This window comes from Helobdella robusta (assembly GCF_000326865.2).
Source record: "Helobdella robusta unplaced genomic scaffold HELROscaffold_38, whole genome shotgun sequence".
NCBI classification, from domain to species: domain Eukaryota; kingdom Metazoa; phylum Annelida; class Clitellata; order Rhynchobdellida; family Glossiphoniidae; genus Helobdella; species Helobdella robusta.
The window spans coordinates 6,856-24,332 of NW_008704829.1; the positions used below are offsets into that span (position 1 = coordinate 6,856).

The 17,477-nt window shown below is 39.9% G+C and overlaps 1 protein-coding gene across 1 annotated transcript; it reads left to right on the forward strand.

The window, feature by feature from the left end:
- Nucleotides 1-3,465: 3,465 nt before the first annotated feature.
- On the forward strand, nt 3,466-14,422 carry HELRODRAFT_113500 (hypothetical protein; the record flags this gene model as incomplete). The annotated part of the gene is made up of 21 exons (XM_009023808.1): nt 3,466-3,642; nt 4,191-4,255; nt 4,630-4,753; nt 5,204-5,308; nt 5,696-5,776; nt 5,970-6,182; nt 6,627-6,772; nt 6,882-7,128; nt 7,323-7,462; nt 8,361-8,562; nt 8,974-9,095; nt 9,754-9,927; nt 10,329-10,470; nt 11,242-11,373; nt 11,642-11,759; nt 12,072-12,196; nt 12,407-12,665; nt 13,144-13,286; nt 13,392-13,652; nt 14,119-14,194; nt 14,386-14,422. Coding segments are annotated over exons 3-21 (2,787 nt in total), but the record flags the coding sequence as incomplete, so codon positions are not given.
- Between the last annotated feature and the right edge of the window lie 3,055 nt (nt 14,423-17,477).

Here is a 17,477-nt window from a genome sequence, read left to right on the forward strand (position 1 = left end):
CACCTCTTTACTACTTCTCTGACTACTCCATCACTTACGAAGTTCAGACCCATCTGCTTGCACAATTCATTTAAGAGCCCTGTTGAACATCGCGGAAATAGCGCTCTACAAGCTAATTGATTGAGTGGTTGAATTGATTGATATACATCATATATGTATGATTTATTCTATATATATGGGTTGTACCATTGTTACCAAGTGTTAATTCAACGCTATATAATATCTTTGCGGTGATTTTAAGATGGCGGTAATGTTTGGGAAATTCCATTTAATTGTAAGGGTAGGAACGCCGTGAACCGTTAGAGTTTTCCTACTTCTAAGTCCACGAGATTTTGGCTTGTATGAAAAATAGACCTATTTTCCAAAATATTTTTATTTTACTAAACGATAAACCACTTTTCCACAAAAATTTTTACCAAAAAAATCCACTTTATGTTAATGCATGCTGTCACCCCCTCGGTCAAGACATTTCATTGTGATATGAAATAGATTGCCATTGCTTAATCGTTCCTCTTGGATTCGATAAATTTTTCTTGTTTTGGTCATCGCATGGTTTCTTCCTAATCTTGAGTGTTTTGCTTTTATAAATTCAAGGAAAACCGGCTAATTAAAAATTAATAAGTAAGTTGGAGTTCTGGCTTTTTAATTGTGAATCTTATTCTTATTCTGGCTACTTAACTAATTGTTTTTACTAAAGTTTGCGATGCACATTGAAATTAAAAATTATTTGTATAATTTATAAAATTTTATTAATTAAATTAAATAAAAGTAAGAAAGCCACCATGTATTTTTAGATAATATTTATTTTTATTAAAATTATTTAATTTTAACAGTTTATTTAACTATTAATCTAACTAATTAATTAAATTGAAAATAAACAATTATTAGTGAATGTTAAATTAAATTAATAAAAAAATAGATTAATTAAAAATTAAATGCAGATCTGTTGTTGTCGACTGATGTGATTGTTAGCCATGTCTAAAAAGAGATCTCGTGTTAATTATTCTGAGAAGTCCTCAGAGGTTGGTATCAAATAAATAATAACAATAATAATAATATAACATAATATAATATAATAACAATAATAACAACAACAATAATAATATATAGTATATTAATTGGCATTCATGTAATTTTATATATGATATTTTTGTCGCTGGTTAGCTTAGAGAGAGATCTTATTAGTATTTAAATTTAATATATAAGACATTATATAAAACATTATAAGTAATCTAAGGCTCACACTGACCTATTAAAAGCGGCCACAATCATGTGATTATGACCAACTTCCTTTTCAATCCCAACATTCTGGATTAGAGTAGGGAGGGTAAGGTTAGGTTAGATCATAGGCATTTAGTTAGAGCGCCCATATTTATTGATGGTAATATGCTGACTATCTTAAGAATTCTTGTTTATCGAGATCTATGTAATTGTTTTTGATCTCCGAGGTGAACTAATGTAAATTATTTATTTTTAAAATAATTGTGAAAATATTAATCAATAATTTGTTTCAGAATGTAGGAGACACAAGCGAAGAAGAGACCGGTAACAACCAAGTATGTTCATCTTTTATGTTCATCTTTTATGTTCATCGTTCATCCTTTGTGTTCAATGTTCATACCCAATTTTCATGTTCATTGTTATAGATATTTGGTGTCCATCTTTAATGACATCATATTCAAGTAATCAATGATACTCCTTGAATTAAAAATAAACCACAAGAATCAGTTTGTAATATTCGTATTTACATTCATCGATAACAATTGAGTTGCGATGTTGTTTCACTTTCAATTCATTCAGTTGAATCTCCCAATGCACCTTCCCCAGTCGATCACATAACTGCATTACATTGCATTGCACAGGTCAGTGACGTTGATTATGGTAATGCAAGTTCCCAGCAGCCATCAGAATCTGAAAACTCCATCGACTCGTTTGATTCAACGAAGAAAAAGAGGAAAAAGTTGAGTACCTCGACTACCAAAATGAAGCCTGTCATTCCTGGAGAGAGGAAAAGTAACAGAGCCAGGAAGGGGAATGTCGAAATGGTAGGTAGGTTGGTTGGTTGGTTGACTGGTTGGTTGACTGGTTGGTTAGCTGATTGGTGGTTGGTTGGTTGACTGGCTGGTTGGTTGGTTAGCTGATTGGTGGTTGGTTGGCTGGTTGGTTGGTTGGTTGGCGAGTTAGTTAGCTGATTGATGGTTGGTTGGTTGGCTGGTTGGTTGACTGGCTGGTTGGTTGGTTGGTTGGTTGACTGGTTAGTTAGTGTTATACACTGAAAAGATTATATAAAAGAGAATCTAAAATTCTAAAAAACAATTTAACACTTCGATGACAAATTATGAAACTTGATAGAGAGAGCTTACAGACAGGGAGTTTGAGAAGATGCTGGAGGAGGAAGAGGAGGAGAAGAAGAAGAAGAAGAAAGGTAAGGAGAAGGATGGCAACAAGTTCCAGCACAGGAACAGGAAGTCCCATTCATCTTCCGCGGCTGCTGCTGCTACTGCTGCTACTGATGGCAACAATTCAGAAGCTGGTAGTGCCTCCAATGAGGTCGGTTGTTGGTTGTGTTTGAGCATTTAATTGTTTATTGATTTACTTTGTTCGTTAATTAATTGATTGATTGATTTATTAATAGATAATTATTTAATTGACTAGCTGGTTGGTTGTTTGGCTCTGGTTGATTTTGTTTCATAAATGAATGAATGAATGAATGAATGAATGAATGAATGGATGGATGGATGGATGGATGAATGAATGAGTAAATGGATGAATGATTGGATTGATTGAAAAATTGTTCTGGCGTGGCGAGGTGTGCATAGGATTTACATAGATGTTACAATAAAAGTCATCAATTAATTCTCCACTCAGGCATACTTATAGCATGTTAAATTTATCTCTCAAATCTGCAGCCAAAAGTTAACAGGAGGCTGAACAGACCAGCGAAGAAGAATGTCGGTGAGAATGATGATGAAGAGGATGAGGGTAGTGGAAATGAAGTGAGGGGCTCTAGTTGTTGTTGTCGTTGTTGTTGAGAAGTGTTGTTGTTGTTGTTGTCGTTGGTGTTGTTGTCGTTGTTGTTGTTAATTGTTGGCGGCATGATGTTTGATTCACTATACCTTATCCTTTGGTGTTTTTATTTTCAATTTGTTTTATTTATATATCTATTTTTGTGTTAATTATTTTTGTGATAAAAATTTTTCCACATTAGCAATTCAACCAAATCAACTATGGTTCAGTGAATATCATTCATTCCACCGCCAAATTAATGAGACAGCAATCATCCAACTACACTACAACTCGATCAAATCAATCCTAACTAAATCAGTACCCACATACATATGTAATGCGCAGACGTTATGCATGTATTACCAGTCATTTATCTAGTCAACCAACCAACCAACCAGCTAACCATCACTAGCATAACTATCTCCAACAATCTTTCAACCAACCAACTAATCACTCATTCAGTCAGACCATCTGTGGTACTGTGAGTTGTGTAAGGATGGCGGTGACTTGCTGCTGTGTGACACGTGTCCCAAGTCTTACCATAAGGAGTGTCTCAAGTTGGAGATCGTGCCTGACGGAGAGTGGAGTTGTCCTGTCTGTGTAAGTCTGTCTGTCTGTGTATTTACCTCTACGCGTGTTTGTGTCTGTATGTTTGTGTGTTATAACTTATGTTCATGTTTAGTTGCAGATGTAATTGAATATCTGTAGCAAGTTGTTTGATTTATTTTTCTGTCAGTTTTCGTTATATATGCATTTAGTTGAGTAGCATTTGTAGAAATCAGGTTATTCTAACATGTACTACGTGTTTCTGTTAAAAATATTACTCTCCTTTAAAAACATTCTTCATGCATAATGGCTCGCAAATACGAAACCTAAAATTTGTTTACATGCAAGCGTGCAGACAAGTGCAAAATCTGACGTACACACAATATATAAACATACACATGAGGGGATAGTCTAACCCAACCTGGAATCTCCATCCAGAAATTTAAAATGCACTTAAAGGCTTTGTTTAATAAAACGTTTTATTGTCATAAACTATCAATCAATCAGGCTACAATTGATTGATAGAATTGATTAATTGAAACTGCTATAAGAATGCTTTTTGGATGAGTGTATGTGTATATTAATACTAATACTAAAGATACTAACAAAAATCACAATTATGTATCACCACCATTCAGACGGGGGAGGGCTTGCCAGAGAAAGGTGACTCGTCTGAGGAAGATTTCCATGAGACATTTTGCAGGTGGGTAGATTTGTATGGGGTACGAATTTGTGGTGTGTGTGGGTTTTTTTGTGTTGTTTGTTTTTGTGTGTGTGTAGGTGTAGGTGTGTATGTGTGTTTTTACATTTTATATTATTTACACGCATGCATTTGTTATTTGCAATGCTTGCACGTATGTTTGTGTAAAACGTCGTTGATGTAGTTTTGTAAACATTATGTACATTTTCCATTTATCCCCTTTAGTTTATGCTCATTCATCCATCCATTCATTTATCCATCCATTTATCCATCTATTAATCCATCCATTTATCCATCCATTTATTCATCCATTTATCCATTCATTTATCCATCAATTTATCTAACCATTTATCCATCCATTTATCCATCCATCAAAGGTTCTGCAAGGACGGTGGTGATGTCGTCCTGTGTGACTTCTGCCCACTGGTGTACCACATGTCCTGTCTCCACCCCCCGATGAAGAATCTGCCAGAGGGAGATTGGAAGTGCCCCATTTGTGTGGTCAGTCAATCAATTGTGTATTATTGTGTGGTCAGTTGTGTGGTCAGTCAGCTGTGTGGTCAGTCAATTGTGTACTGTGGTGTGGTCAGTTGTGTGCTGTTGTGTGGTCAGTCAATTGTGTAGTGTTGTGTAATCAGTTGTGTGTTGTTGTGTGGTCAGTCAGTTGTGTACTGCTTGATGTTCGGTTGTTGTGTGATGTTGAGTGATATATCACTCTTGTTGATTGGGACGTTCTACAACAATTTGATGTGGCGATGAATGCAAGTTTCTTACTGTTTGTGGTGTATTCTATTTGTTAACGAGTTGTAACCTACGCACATATTGTTATTTTAATTTTTTTATAAGAAGATTATAAATTAATATATACCATTTAATCATTTCGGCTTTTAGCAATAACGTCGTTTAAAAATCTTCATCACGTTGTTGTCCCCCCTCCTCCCTTAGATCAAGATGAACCCACCGAAAGCCAAAGTGAAGCAAGTGTTGACGTGGAGGTGGAAGCATCAGCCGAAGGATGCAGATGAACTGGACCACACACACTCACCACAGAAGCAGGTGATAGATTGCGCATTAATGCGGCGTGCCTAGGTTCTTTATGAAAAGTTTAATAAATTAAGATCATACTAATTTATGATAATTAGGGTAATGTAATTAATTTAGGATAATTAAGGTTGATAGGTAAGCCTATCAACATTATTCTCTTTCTATTAATATACCACCAAATTGGTCCAGAATACAGTCAGTAATAAGCTGAAAAAACATTTTGTTTTTTTTTATTTGTTTTCCTCTGCTTTTTTATCAGATTGCTGGTTCTGCTGCTGATTCAGAAGATGGTACTGCTAAGAAGAGGGTGCGTGCTTTATGTTATCTGATTGATTGACTAATTGATTGGTTGATTGATTGGTTGATTGATTGGTTGATGAATTTATCTCACGAAAACAGCCCGCTCGTAACGAGAAAGAGTTATTCGTGAAGTTTGAGTATCATTCCTATTGGGATTGTTCGTGGATCGCTGAGATCGAAGTCAGTGACTTTTCGTTTATTTTCACAATTTCTTCTTTTATAGCAACTGTATACTTCCTTAATTCATCTCTTCTGTTGCGTTTCTTCATTTGTTATTTATTTAAAAAATGATTTACTAAAATATTTTTTAAAATGGAAACGTTGAAAAACACAAAACAACAACTAAAACTACGACAACCATTCCATGAATCAGCTGGAAGTGCACCAGCCAATCACGCACTGCAACTTCAAACGGAAGTTTGACATGAACGAGCCGCCCGCCCTTGAGGACGGCAGCAGTTTCGGGAGGCCGAGGCACAAGAATGCATCTTCGGAGGACGACCCACACAACCTGGAAGAGAGGTTCTACAGATACGGAATCAAGCCGGAGTGGCTTCAGATACATCGCATCATCACACATGAGTTAGTAGTTGGTTGCTGTTGGTTGCAAATTGTTGGTTGTTGTTGCTGGTTGGTTGCAAATTGTTGGTTGTTGTTGCTGGTTGGTTGTTGGTTGCTGGTTGCAAATTGTTGGTTGCTGTTGCTGGTTGGTTATTGGTTGCAAATTGTTGGTTGTTGCTGGTTGTTGTTGCTGGTTGTTGTTGTTATTGTGGTTTAGGCCAGTTGTTAGTTGCTGGTTAAGTTGTTGTTGTTGTTCCTTGCATGATGTATGTGTTGTTGGCGGTAGGAGTTAATTTCTCTATTGCTTTCATTAGTTTGTGTTGTCATTTTCGTTGCCGTTATCGCGTGTCCTACCTAGTGTTGTTGTATTGGCTGACGTTGTTGTTGGTTGTGTGCGTATGTTGTATACATTCATGGAGTTAGCAATCACACCATTCAACCAACCAACCATCGAAACTGCAGTGGCAAGAACAAAGATCGGAGGTACCTCGTGAAGTGGAAAGACTTGCCATACTCGGAGTGCACCTGGGAGTACCCCGGAGAACTGCCCAAGGGATTGGAGGGCTTTGAGAAGTACATTGAAATCTATTGGGACAGAAGGTTTGTCATGATTACGTGTGACGTCAGTGATGATAGTTATGATACTCAAAAATATTTTGGTTGTTAACCGAAATATAAGGGCACGAACGACTGATAGACATTTATTACTCATTTAACACCACAGAAAACAAAAATTGGCAAAGGACGACCGAAAGTTTGAGCCGCCGAAGAAGTCACTGCTGCGTAAGAAACTTGAGAAGCAGGCACCATACTTTGATGAGTGTGGAGGGAACTTGCACCCCTACCAACTGGAGGGCTTGAACTGGTTGAGGTTCTCGTGGTCGCAGGGCACCAACACCATCCTCGCTGACGAGATGGGGCTCGGTAAGACAGTGCAGGCCATTGCATTCCTCTACACACTCTACAAAGAGGTTAGGCGGTCTTCGCGGGATCTGCTTATTTGTAGATTTGTCAATATTGTACAGGTTTACAGCTTTCATTTAGGCTGTTATTATTTAGAAATCTCGTGCTAGTTCGGTTAATTATTATTCTGGATTCTCCTCAATTAGCCAGTCACAGATTATTTATTTATACTGTTGAAAACAATTTGTCACCTCGACATCAGGGCTACATCACAAACAAACCATTCCTCGTAAGTGCCCCCTTGTCCACCGTGCCGAACTGGGAGAGAGAGTTTGAGTTCTGGGCACCTGAACTCTACGTGGTCACCTACACGGGGGTCAAGGAAAACAGGGTTGTACTCAGGTTGGCTGGTTGAGTCATTAATGAATGGATGAATGAATGAATGATTGAATGTATGAATGAGTGAATGTATGAATGAGTGAATGAATGAATGAATGAATAAATGTATGAATGTACAGGCGTGGCTAACAGTTTTAGTTTCAAGACATAGTGAAGAAGTTATACAGCATAATATGTTACATGACTTTTACGAAATACAAAAACATTACATTTGGTTATGGTAGCAAGCATTTATCAGCTTAATGGCTTTTGAATAATTTTTATAATTTAATTCAATAGTTCAACAAGTTAATATGTGGCCTGCTTAAACTTTTGGCACCATCAATTATTTTATTAAAACATAACAAAAGGTAAAGTAACAAAATACAATCGGCTATAGTATTACTTTTGGTCCCTGATCAGGTAGTTCCGACACACGCAGTACTGTTTACATACACATCTTTCTATACTTATTGTTGAACTTTCGCGCCACAGAGGCTGCAACATCCACATCTGCTTACGTGTTTTGAATGCACACGCAGGCAGGCAGGCACAGCATCACACGCGCACTGCATAGCGTGTGATGGTTTTTGAGTTTCAGACCGACTGCTTTCGAACCAGGTCATCGTGTAATAACATCACGAAGCATGCCACTTCTTCCGACTTAGCTAACTCGTCGACTATTTAAAAAAAAATTGGTTAAATTTTTTTTTCAATATTTGAAAAAATTTGAAAAGATAGATAAATTTTTTAAGGGAGATTCGAAATAGTATCATTATGTTGACGATATCGTTGTATCATTTACAACACAACTAACCAAACGAACGAACGAACGAGCATTTAAACAAACAACCAAACAAACGAACGAACGAACAATCAAACAAACAAACGAACAACTAACCACTGACACACAACTGACCAGAGAGCAGGAGTTCAGTTACAAGGAGGGGGCCTTCGCAAGCACCTCGAAACCCTGCAAGTTGAAGGACGGACACAAGCCAAAGTTTGACGTACTTCTAACCTCGTACGAATTCATCCACATGGACTTCACGACCCTGTCGTCCATCGAGTGGGGCGTCCTCATCATCGATGAAGCCCACAGGCTCAAGAACAATCAATCCTTGGTTGGCTGGGATGATGATTGTGATGGTGATGATGATTGTGATGGTGACGATGATGATTGTGATGGTGATGATGATTGTGATGGTGATGAGGATTGTAATGGTGATGATTGTGATGGTGATGGTGATGAGGATTGTGATGATGAGGGTGATGATGGTGATGATAGTCAAGTGGGTGGTGACTGCGGTGATTAGGAGGTTGATGAGATGATAAAAGTGAATGCGAAAATGATGGTGGAGTTGAGGTTTGGTTATGGCGAGGAATAGGATTGTGGTGGACTGTGTTGGGATTACGATTTCTATGACTAAGTGAGAGGTTGAACATTCCTGATATTAAATTCTAACGCACATCCACACACGCATACACACATGCACGTACAAACTTTTCCTAATAACGACAACGACGCTTAACAGTTTTTCAGAACGATGGCGGACTACAAGATAAACTACAAACTCCTACTGACTGGCACTCCACTCCAGAACAACCTCGAGGAACTCTTCAATCTTCTGCACTTTCTGGAGCCTGAGAAATTTGCGTTGGTTCATTCAGTTGATTGATTGATTGATTGATTGGTTGATTGATTGATTGGTTGATTGATTGGTTGATTGATTGATTGATTGATTGATTGATTGATTGATTGATTGATTGATTGATTGATTGATTGATTGATTGATTGATTGATTGATTGATTGATTGATTGATCTTTTAAAAGTTCTTTTTGTATAATATTTAAAAAGTTAGAGTCTGGCAGAATTTTACAGTTTTTATATTTTAATTTTACAGCTTTTGTTGCGTATAAATGTCTTTTGTTTGACACTATTCAATTGTTCATTAAAAATTCTGTTCAATCGTGTGTTGGAGTCGGATGGAAAATATCCAACTCCATCACTTTGATGCAAATGCAAAAGTAGCATACCAAGTTTCAGCTGTCACATTGAATGGAGTTTTTAAATTAGATCAGTTTTCTTATGATGTCTATCCACACTAATGGGCGGCGCCATGGAGTAGCGGTGGAGTGCCTGGCACTGCTGTTGCACTGACCAGATTCAACTGCAATGAGATCCCCCGCTATCACATCACATGCAATGTCTGTGATGCGTTGTTTCACCTGTGCTCACTCACTCACTCACTGATAAATGGATGAATGATGCAATCACTTTCCACTCACTCACTAATCATTGCGAAATGAACAGGAACATGGATGAGTTCTTGAGTGAATTTTCAGAGATCTCAAAGGACGAGCAGGTGCTGAAGTTGCACGAACTGCTTGCCCCGCACATGCTCAGAAGAATGAAGATGGATGTACTCAAGGATATCCCATCCAAAAGTGAATTCATCGTTCGTATCGAACTGTCTGCAATGCAAAAGTTAGTTTGTGTGTGTGTGTGTGTGTGTGTCTTTGTGCGTGTTTGTGTGTGTGTGAGTGTGTGTTCAAGGATTTTTTTAATATTGGTAGAGTTGTTTAGTTGTTCGTCTGACTGATTGTGTAATATATATATCGGATCAGTATGAAATTAAATAGAAATAAAGTTAACGATATTCTGCTTCCTTTCTCACTCCAAGTATAATTTTCACACAATACTTAATGGTCATTTTAAAGCTTAAAATAGCACACGCTGCTAGCACAACAAGACGACAACAACAAACACAACGCACAACAACAACAAACGCGACAACGCAACCACACAACAACACAACAACAAACACAACCATACAACAACAACAAACACAACCACACAACAACACAAAACACCTACCACCACCACAGAAAGTACTACAAACACATCCTGACGAAGAACTACGAGGCCCTGAACGCCAAGGGCTACAGCAACCAGACCTCCCTCATCAACATCATGATGGATCTCAGGAAGTGCTGCAACCATCCTTATCTCTTTCCAGGAGCCGAGAAGGTTTCCGTCCAGTGATGCTTCTGGATGAATGGATGGATGGTTGATGGATGGATGGATGGTTGATGGATGGATGAATTGATGGATGGATGGATGGTTGATGGATGGATGAATTGATGGATGAATTGATGGTTGATGGATGGCTGATGGATGGATGGTTGATGGATGGATGGTTGGTTGATGGATGGATGGATGGATATATGGATGGATGGTTGATGGGTTGATGGAAGGCTTATTAAAATGGTGGATAGATCATGGATTGGTGGACGAAGGATGGGTGAATGATTTGATAAGTGAATAAGGCGGTTGAACGGATGCATTGCTGGTTTGATGACCGAATGGTTGGATTCATGGATTGATTTATAGATGGATTAATAGTTGAACTATTTGATTGGATGGATGGATGGATGGATGGATGAATAATCCATTAAATTGATGAATAGCGTGATTTTTAGAATTAATTTATTGATGACGTCGTAAATGTTTGACTGCATGGATATTAAGGTAGATGGAGAATAAATTTAAAATGATGTTCATTGTAAAATATATTCTACGATTGTTTATTTCGAAATGATTATTTGGATGAATTAATGAATGGATATATCATTCATTTTCTGGTTGGTTATATAACTAGGTGAATGAATGAATGAATGAATGAATGAACGAATGAATGAATGATTGAATGAATGACTGATGGAGGCCTGGATGAATGACAGATGTTCAGGTGTTGAATGATTGCATGCACGATTCATTGGAACATCCCTCTCACCGCAGGACGCTCCACTGACCATGATGGGGATGTATGAGGGGACGAGCATGACGAAGGCCAGTGGCAAGCTGGAGATGTTGGATAAGATGTTGAAGAGGCTGAAGAGGGATGGACATAGAGTACTCATCTTTTCACAGGTGCGTTGCAGCTGCTGATGATGATGCCCGCTGTTTGCTGATCTTTTTTTTGTTGGTGTTGCGATTGTTTTGTTGTCGCTGTTGTTGTTGTTGTTGGTGGTTTTGTTGTTGTTGTTGGTTTTGTTGGTTTTCTTTGTTGCTGTTGTTGATGGTGGTGATAATAATGATGCCGAGGATGATGATGAACATCAGTGACACACAGCCAGATACTATCACCATCATCATGATCATCACTATTGTTATGATGAATGACCTCAAATGACCTCAGATGACCCGGATGTTGGATATCATGGAGGACTTCCTGACCGCATTCAACTATGGCTACGAGAGGATTGATGGCAGCATATCTGGAAACAAGAGGCAGGAGTCCATCGATCGGTTCAATTGTTAGTCATTCATTCATTCATTCACTCATTTACTCACTCACTCACTCATCCTCTTACTCACTTGTGGTGGTGGTGAGGATGGTGAAAGTAACGATTGTGTCGTGCCATATGGAGATGTGCTTGCGTGAAATGATGGGGGTGTTGATGATGTTTTGTCGTTGTGTCAGGATGATGATGAGGAGGAGGAGGAAGAGGGGAGGATGTGGCGGGCGACTGTGTGGATGGTGTGGCATGCTACTGCTAATGCTCATCGACTTTTGAAGAATTTTTATTGAAGTAGCTTGCAGTTTATTTCAACTTTTCATGCCACAGCTCCTGAATCGAGCAACTTCGTCTTCCTACTGTCGACCAGAGCCGGAGGGCTGGGTATCAACCTGGCCACTGCCGACACGGTCATCATCTACGACATGGATTGGAACCCTCATAACGATATTCAGGTTGGTCCCTCTCTCTAGAGCACCGCAGTACTTGGTGTGTGTGCGTGTGCGTGTGTGCGCGTGTTTGAGTATTTTGCATGATAAGATGCGTTACATGATTAAGAGTTGAGCACATTCGTGTCGATCGAGATCAAGACGTAGTACATTCGATTGAGCCAACACAGCAGCACTTGCGAGCCAGCACTTACACTGCTGCACATCTCCTGGCAGGCATTCAGCCGAGCGCACAGGATCGGCCAGAAGAACAAGGTGATGATTTACAGATTTGTGACGAGGAACACAGTGGAGGAGAAAATAGCGCAGGTCTGCAAGCAGAAGATGATGCTGTCCGAGTTGATTGTGCACAGAGGCATGGGAGGAGGCAGCCTGCAGACCAGCGAGAAAACTGACTCCCTCACCAAACAGGAGATCAGTGACATCCTCAAGTACGGAGCCGAGAACTTGTTCAGAGATGATGAGGAAGGCCAAGGTCAGTCGACTATTGAATTCATTTTTTCTATTAGTTTTGAAGTTTGTTTATTTTTATTCTGTTTCGTTCTCTAAGCATTTGTTTATCATAATCAGTTGTTGCCTTTGTGTTTTTTTTGCATTTTAATTAGATTTTGTTGTTTCCAAATGATGCTACTCAAAAGTTCCACAAGCAAGAATGATGTATGCTTGTTATATATATATTTTTTTAGGTTTTTCGGGTTTCCTTTTTGTTGTTGATGAGTGGTGTTGGGATGGTTTAATGATTTAAGTTGGAGTTTATATGCACGGCCATCAATCGTACAACAACCATCAAACATACAACAACCATCAAACATACAACAACCATCAAACATACAACAACCATCAAACATACAACAACCATCAAACACATACACACAATCAACCAGCACACATCTATCCAACCAAGAATCCCAACACACAACGACCACCAAACAAACAAACACACAAACAAACAGTGGTATACAGCGACGAAGCCATAGAGAAGTTGCTCGATCGATCGATTGAAACTGTGGTAGAGAAAGAAAAGGAATTCGGGATGAATGAATACCTGAGGTCATTCAAGGTGGCCAGCTATCAAGTCAAGGAGGGGGTCGACGATGTCAGTTGGTGTTGTTAATTACTTGATATTCATCCGTGCACCTACACTGACAAGTGAGGGGTTAAATTAAATTAAATTAAATTAAATTCTTGGAAATCGTTGAAGGAGGAGGAGAACGAGGACAATGCAGACAACAACGACGATTCCTCGCAGCAGACCGGCGCCGACGACCGCATGGATGCAGAGACAGACATGCAGTACTGGCAGAGAGTCCTGGGGCCAGCCTACAACGAACACATGATCCAGACTCTGAAGGAACAGGAGGAGCTGGCCAACAAGCTGGGCAAGGGCAAGAGGATCAGGAAGCACATCAACTATGCCGAGAAGGAGATGATGGATGCTGCCGAGGCTCTTTCTAAAGTTGAGGTGCGGTGTGGTGTGTTGTGGTGTGTTGTCGTGTGGTGTGTTGTCGTGTGGTGTGTTGTCGTGTGGTGTGTTGTCGTGTAGTGTGTTGTCGTGTGGTATGGTGTGGTGTTTGCTTGCTGCTGCACGTGTCGTGTCGTGTCGTATCGGTGGTTGTGCTTTGGTGATGTTTGTTGTTGTTGTTGTAGTTGTTGTTGTTTGCGTTGATTTGTGGTACATGTCACTCAATTATATCCATTTATAATTACTATCAACAACAACATCCGATGCCGAACTATTGGTACTTAATAACTTGTTAATGGCGGGAGACTGACTAGGTACCGTACTAGGCAGAGTGTAACTTGAAACCTCCCATGTGCCACTTACTTATTGTACTCACTCACTCACTCACTCATTCATTCACTCATTCATTCACTCATTCATTCACTCATTCATTCACTCATTCACTCACTCACCTGATGGCTGACAGGCTCGCAAGAGGATCGTGATGGAGGAGGATGTCACCTTCCAGTCCGACTACGAACCATCCTCTACATCCGACGAAGGTATGATGATGGTGGTGATGTTCATGATGATGATGATGGTGATGTTCATGATGATGATGGTGATGATGATGATGATGGTGGTGATGCTACTACTAAAACTAATGATGATGATGACGATGATGATGGTGGTGATGCTACTACTAAAACTAATGATGATGATGACGACGATGATGATGATGATGACATCACAGAGGGTGGTTCAGGCAAAGAGGAAGATGGCAGTGAGGGTGGCAAGAAAAGTATGTAGTGTGATGTGATGATGCTGGTGGTGATGTGGTCTGTAGTGGGGTGATAGAGTAGTTGTTGTTGTTGTTGTTGGTGGTGGTGGTGACGATAAATGTGGTGATGTCGGTAACATAACCTGGTAACTTTTAAGCCTTTTTTCATCCTTGCAATGTTCAAATCTGTTCAAACTCCGTACTCCTCATTAAAATTAACAAATTCAAAACTCCATACTCAAGCGTTTTCTCGATAAACTCGTTTTAAAGTTTAAACATTCTTTCGCTAAACTCAATCTGAAACGTAAAACCGCCAAACTAACAACAATCAACGAACCACCGTCCAATGAACAGAGAAAAGTTTGTTGAAGGGACCGCCCCCTCCCCTGCCCCCATTGGTTGACAGGATTGATGGACAGGTGCTCGTGTTGGGGTTCACAGCCCGACAGAGGCGGGCCTTCCTCGATGCCGTCATGAGATATGGCATGCCCCCCGAAGACCCTTACAGATCTCAGTGGTTTGTTTCAGTGTTTTATTCGATCTTCATGGGTTGTGGGCGATGATGGTGGTGGTGGTGGGGATGGTGATGGAAAGTTTTGTGATGTGTAATAATGTGAAATAAACGGACATCATTATTTTATTCATTAACTTCCGGTTGGCTGTTATGTTAAGTCAATGATTGTGGATAACTTCGATGCATATGTAACCTAAAGTATATACACGCCAACATATTCCACCGACATCACTGCACTCTGGATTGTAAACTGCCTCCGAACTCTCCAGGCTGGTCCGTGATCTGCGTGGCAAGACCGAGCGCAACTTCAAAGCCTACGTCTCACTCTTCATGAGGCACCTCTGTGAGCCCATCTCCGACAACTCGGACAAGTTCGCAGATGGCGTACCCAGGGAGGGCCTCTCCCGACAACACGTCCTCACTAGGATTGGCATCATTGCACTCATCAGGAAGAAGGTACTGGTCGCTATATTTTTTTTTTTATTTTTTTTTTATAAGTTGTATTAGCAAACAACTGCACTGAAACGTGAAGCTAGCAACGAATCATAACCTGAGAGAATAATAACAATAGCATATTCATCACAATATATGTAGCCAGTTATATTTATACAAATAATATTATAATATTTAAATATTATATTTTCTTAGTGGCGTAAATACGAATTTAAATGTTATAAAAGTTGATGGTTTTTCTTTCAAGACGTGTATTTAAAGTAAATTCTATGCGAAAAAAACACGTCTGCGTTTTGTGTAAGGCTGTACCGCAAAGCTCGTGCAAACTTTTGCATCCATAGTAAATTAATAATTTACAACTTTATAATCTTTCTTCTCGTTCTCATTGTAAATGGTGCATGGATGAACAGGTGCATGAGTTCGAGCACGTGAACGGCGTGGAAAGCATGATGGAATTCAAGCATCGAATGGCAGTGACGTCACCGACGAAGACCTCGAGCCCCAATGACCCGACAGCCGCAACGGCAATCGTCGTTACGTCATCAACCACATCCACAGCTGGCAGCCACATCGGTGATTCAACAGTTTCAACAGCGTTACTAATGGCATCAACTGCCGATTCGACAACATGCATCACGACATCAACAACCTCTACTGTGACGTCAACAGTTTCAAAGGAGGACAGAACATTAACTCTAAACAACGCAGACAACGACAGCCAATCAACCATCAACAACAATACAGACAACAACCAATCACTGATCGTTGGCAGCAGCAGCAACAACAACATCGAGGATGACGTCACGAAGATGGAATGCAGTGACGACAAGATCGCCACTTCGAAAGTGGAGGTAATGGAGGCTGATGTAGCCGATGACTCCACTGCCGGGCCCACCAATGCTGAAGATGCCGCTAACAAAACTGGAAACCAAAATGGCACTGGAGAGGGAGATAATGATGGAGATAAGAAAGGTGGTGTTGATGTTGATGGAGATGTTTCTATGAAGGAGGTAGGTGATGGTGCTACGGTTGATAGTTCAAACACTGACGTCACTGCGAGTGTTGTTTCAACGTCATCATCAGCAGCAACAACGACAACAACAGCCGCAACGACAACAACAGCCACAGTAGCAGCAACAACAACAGCACAGATTGAAAACATGGACACTGCACCACTCATGACCAGTGTGGTCACCTCACAGGAACCAACAACAACGTCAGTGACGCAACCATCAACAACTACAACAAAAACTTCAATAACTATGGCAGACTCATCAGCAACGACATCTATGACGTCATCATCATCCTGTGTGGTATCATCATTCAACAACACCATTGCACCTCCTCCCTCTGTTGAAAGTTTGAATATTTTTTTATTTTATTCTTATTTATAACTTTATAGCTTCAATAAAAAAAACAACATCATAATTTGCTTACAACATTTTAGATATATCATTCAACATTCACCCACAATCACATGTATTGACACATAACACACACACACACACACACACACACACACACACACACACACACACACTCACACTCACTGACACACAGGCGTGTTACTGTCCAGCATGAAATCAGCATCTGACATCAGTGCAGATCTAAGGAGGAGGTTCTGGATAGCGGATGGAGGATTCACGGAGCTGCATTCCCTGTGGGAGTTGGAGGAACAGCAACTGCTCTACAGGAAGGAGTTCGAAACGTGGCACAGGAGGCATGACTTCTGGTTGCTTGCCGGGGTCATTACGTTAGTGATGATGGATTGTATGGTTTGGATTGTAGGGATCTACCACTTTCATCGTCGTCTTCTTCTCCTCTTTCTCTTAGTGACATGGTAGCTCCCATTTTGATGCTACTGTGTTCCAAGTGTCTTGTTCTCTTTAGATTTTGCCATAATATTGCAAGTGTTTTAGGTGGTTTATGAAGTTGTCTATGCTTTTCATGAGTTTGGAAGTTGAGGCTGATGTTCTTTTTTATTGCAAATTTTGTCACGCTTGCATTCGCTTCCATCAATCACCTTTACCATTATAATTGCCACCATCACGAACATTACCACCGATACTTGTTGACATCACCATTTTCACCATCACCA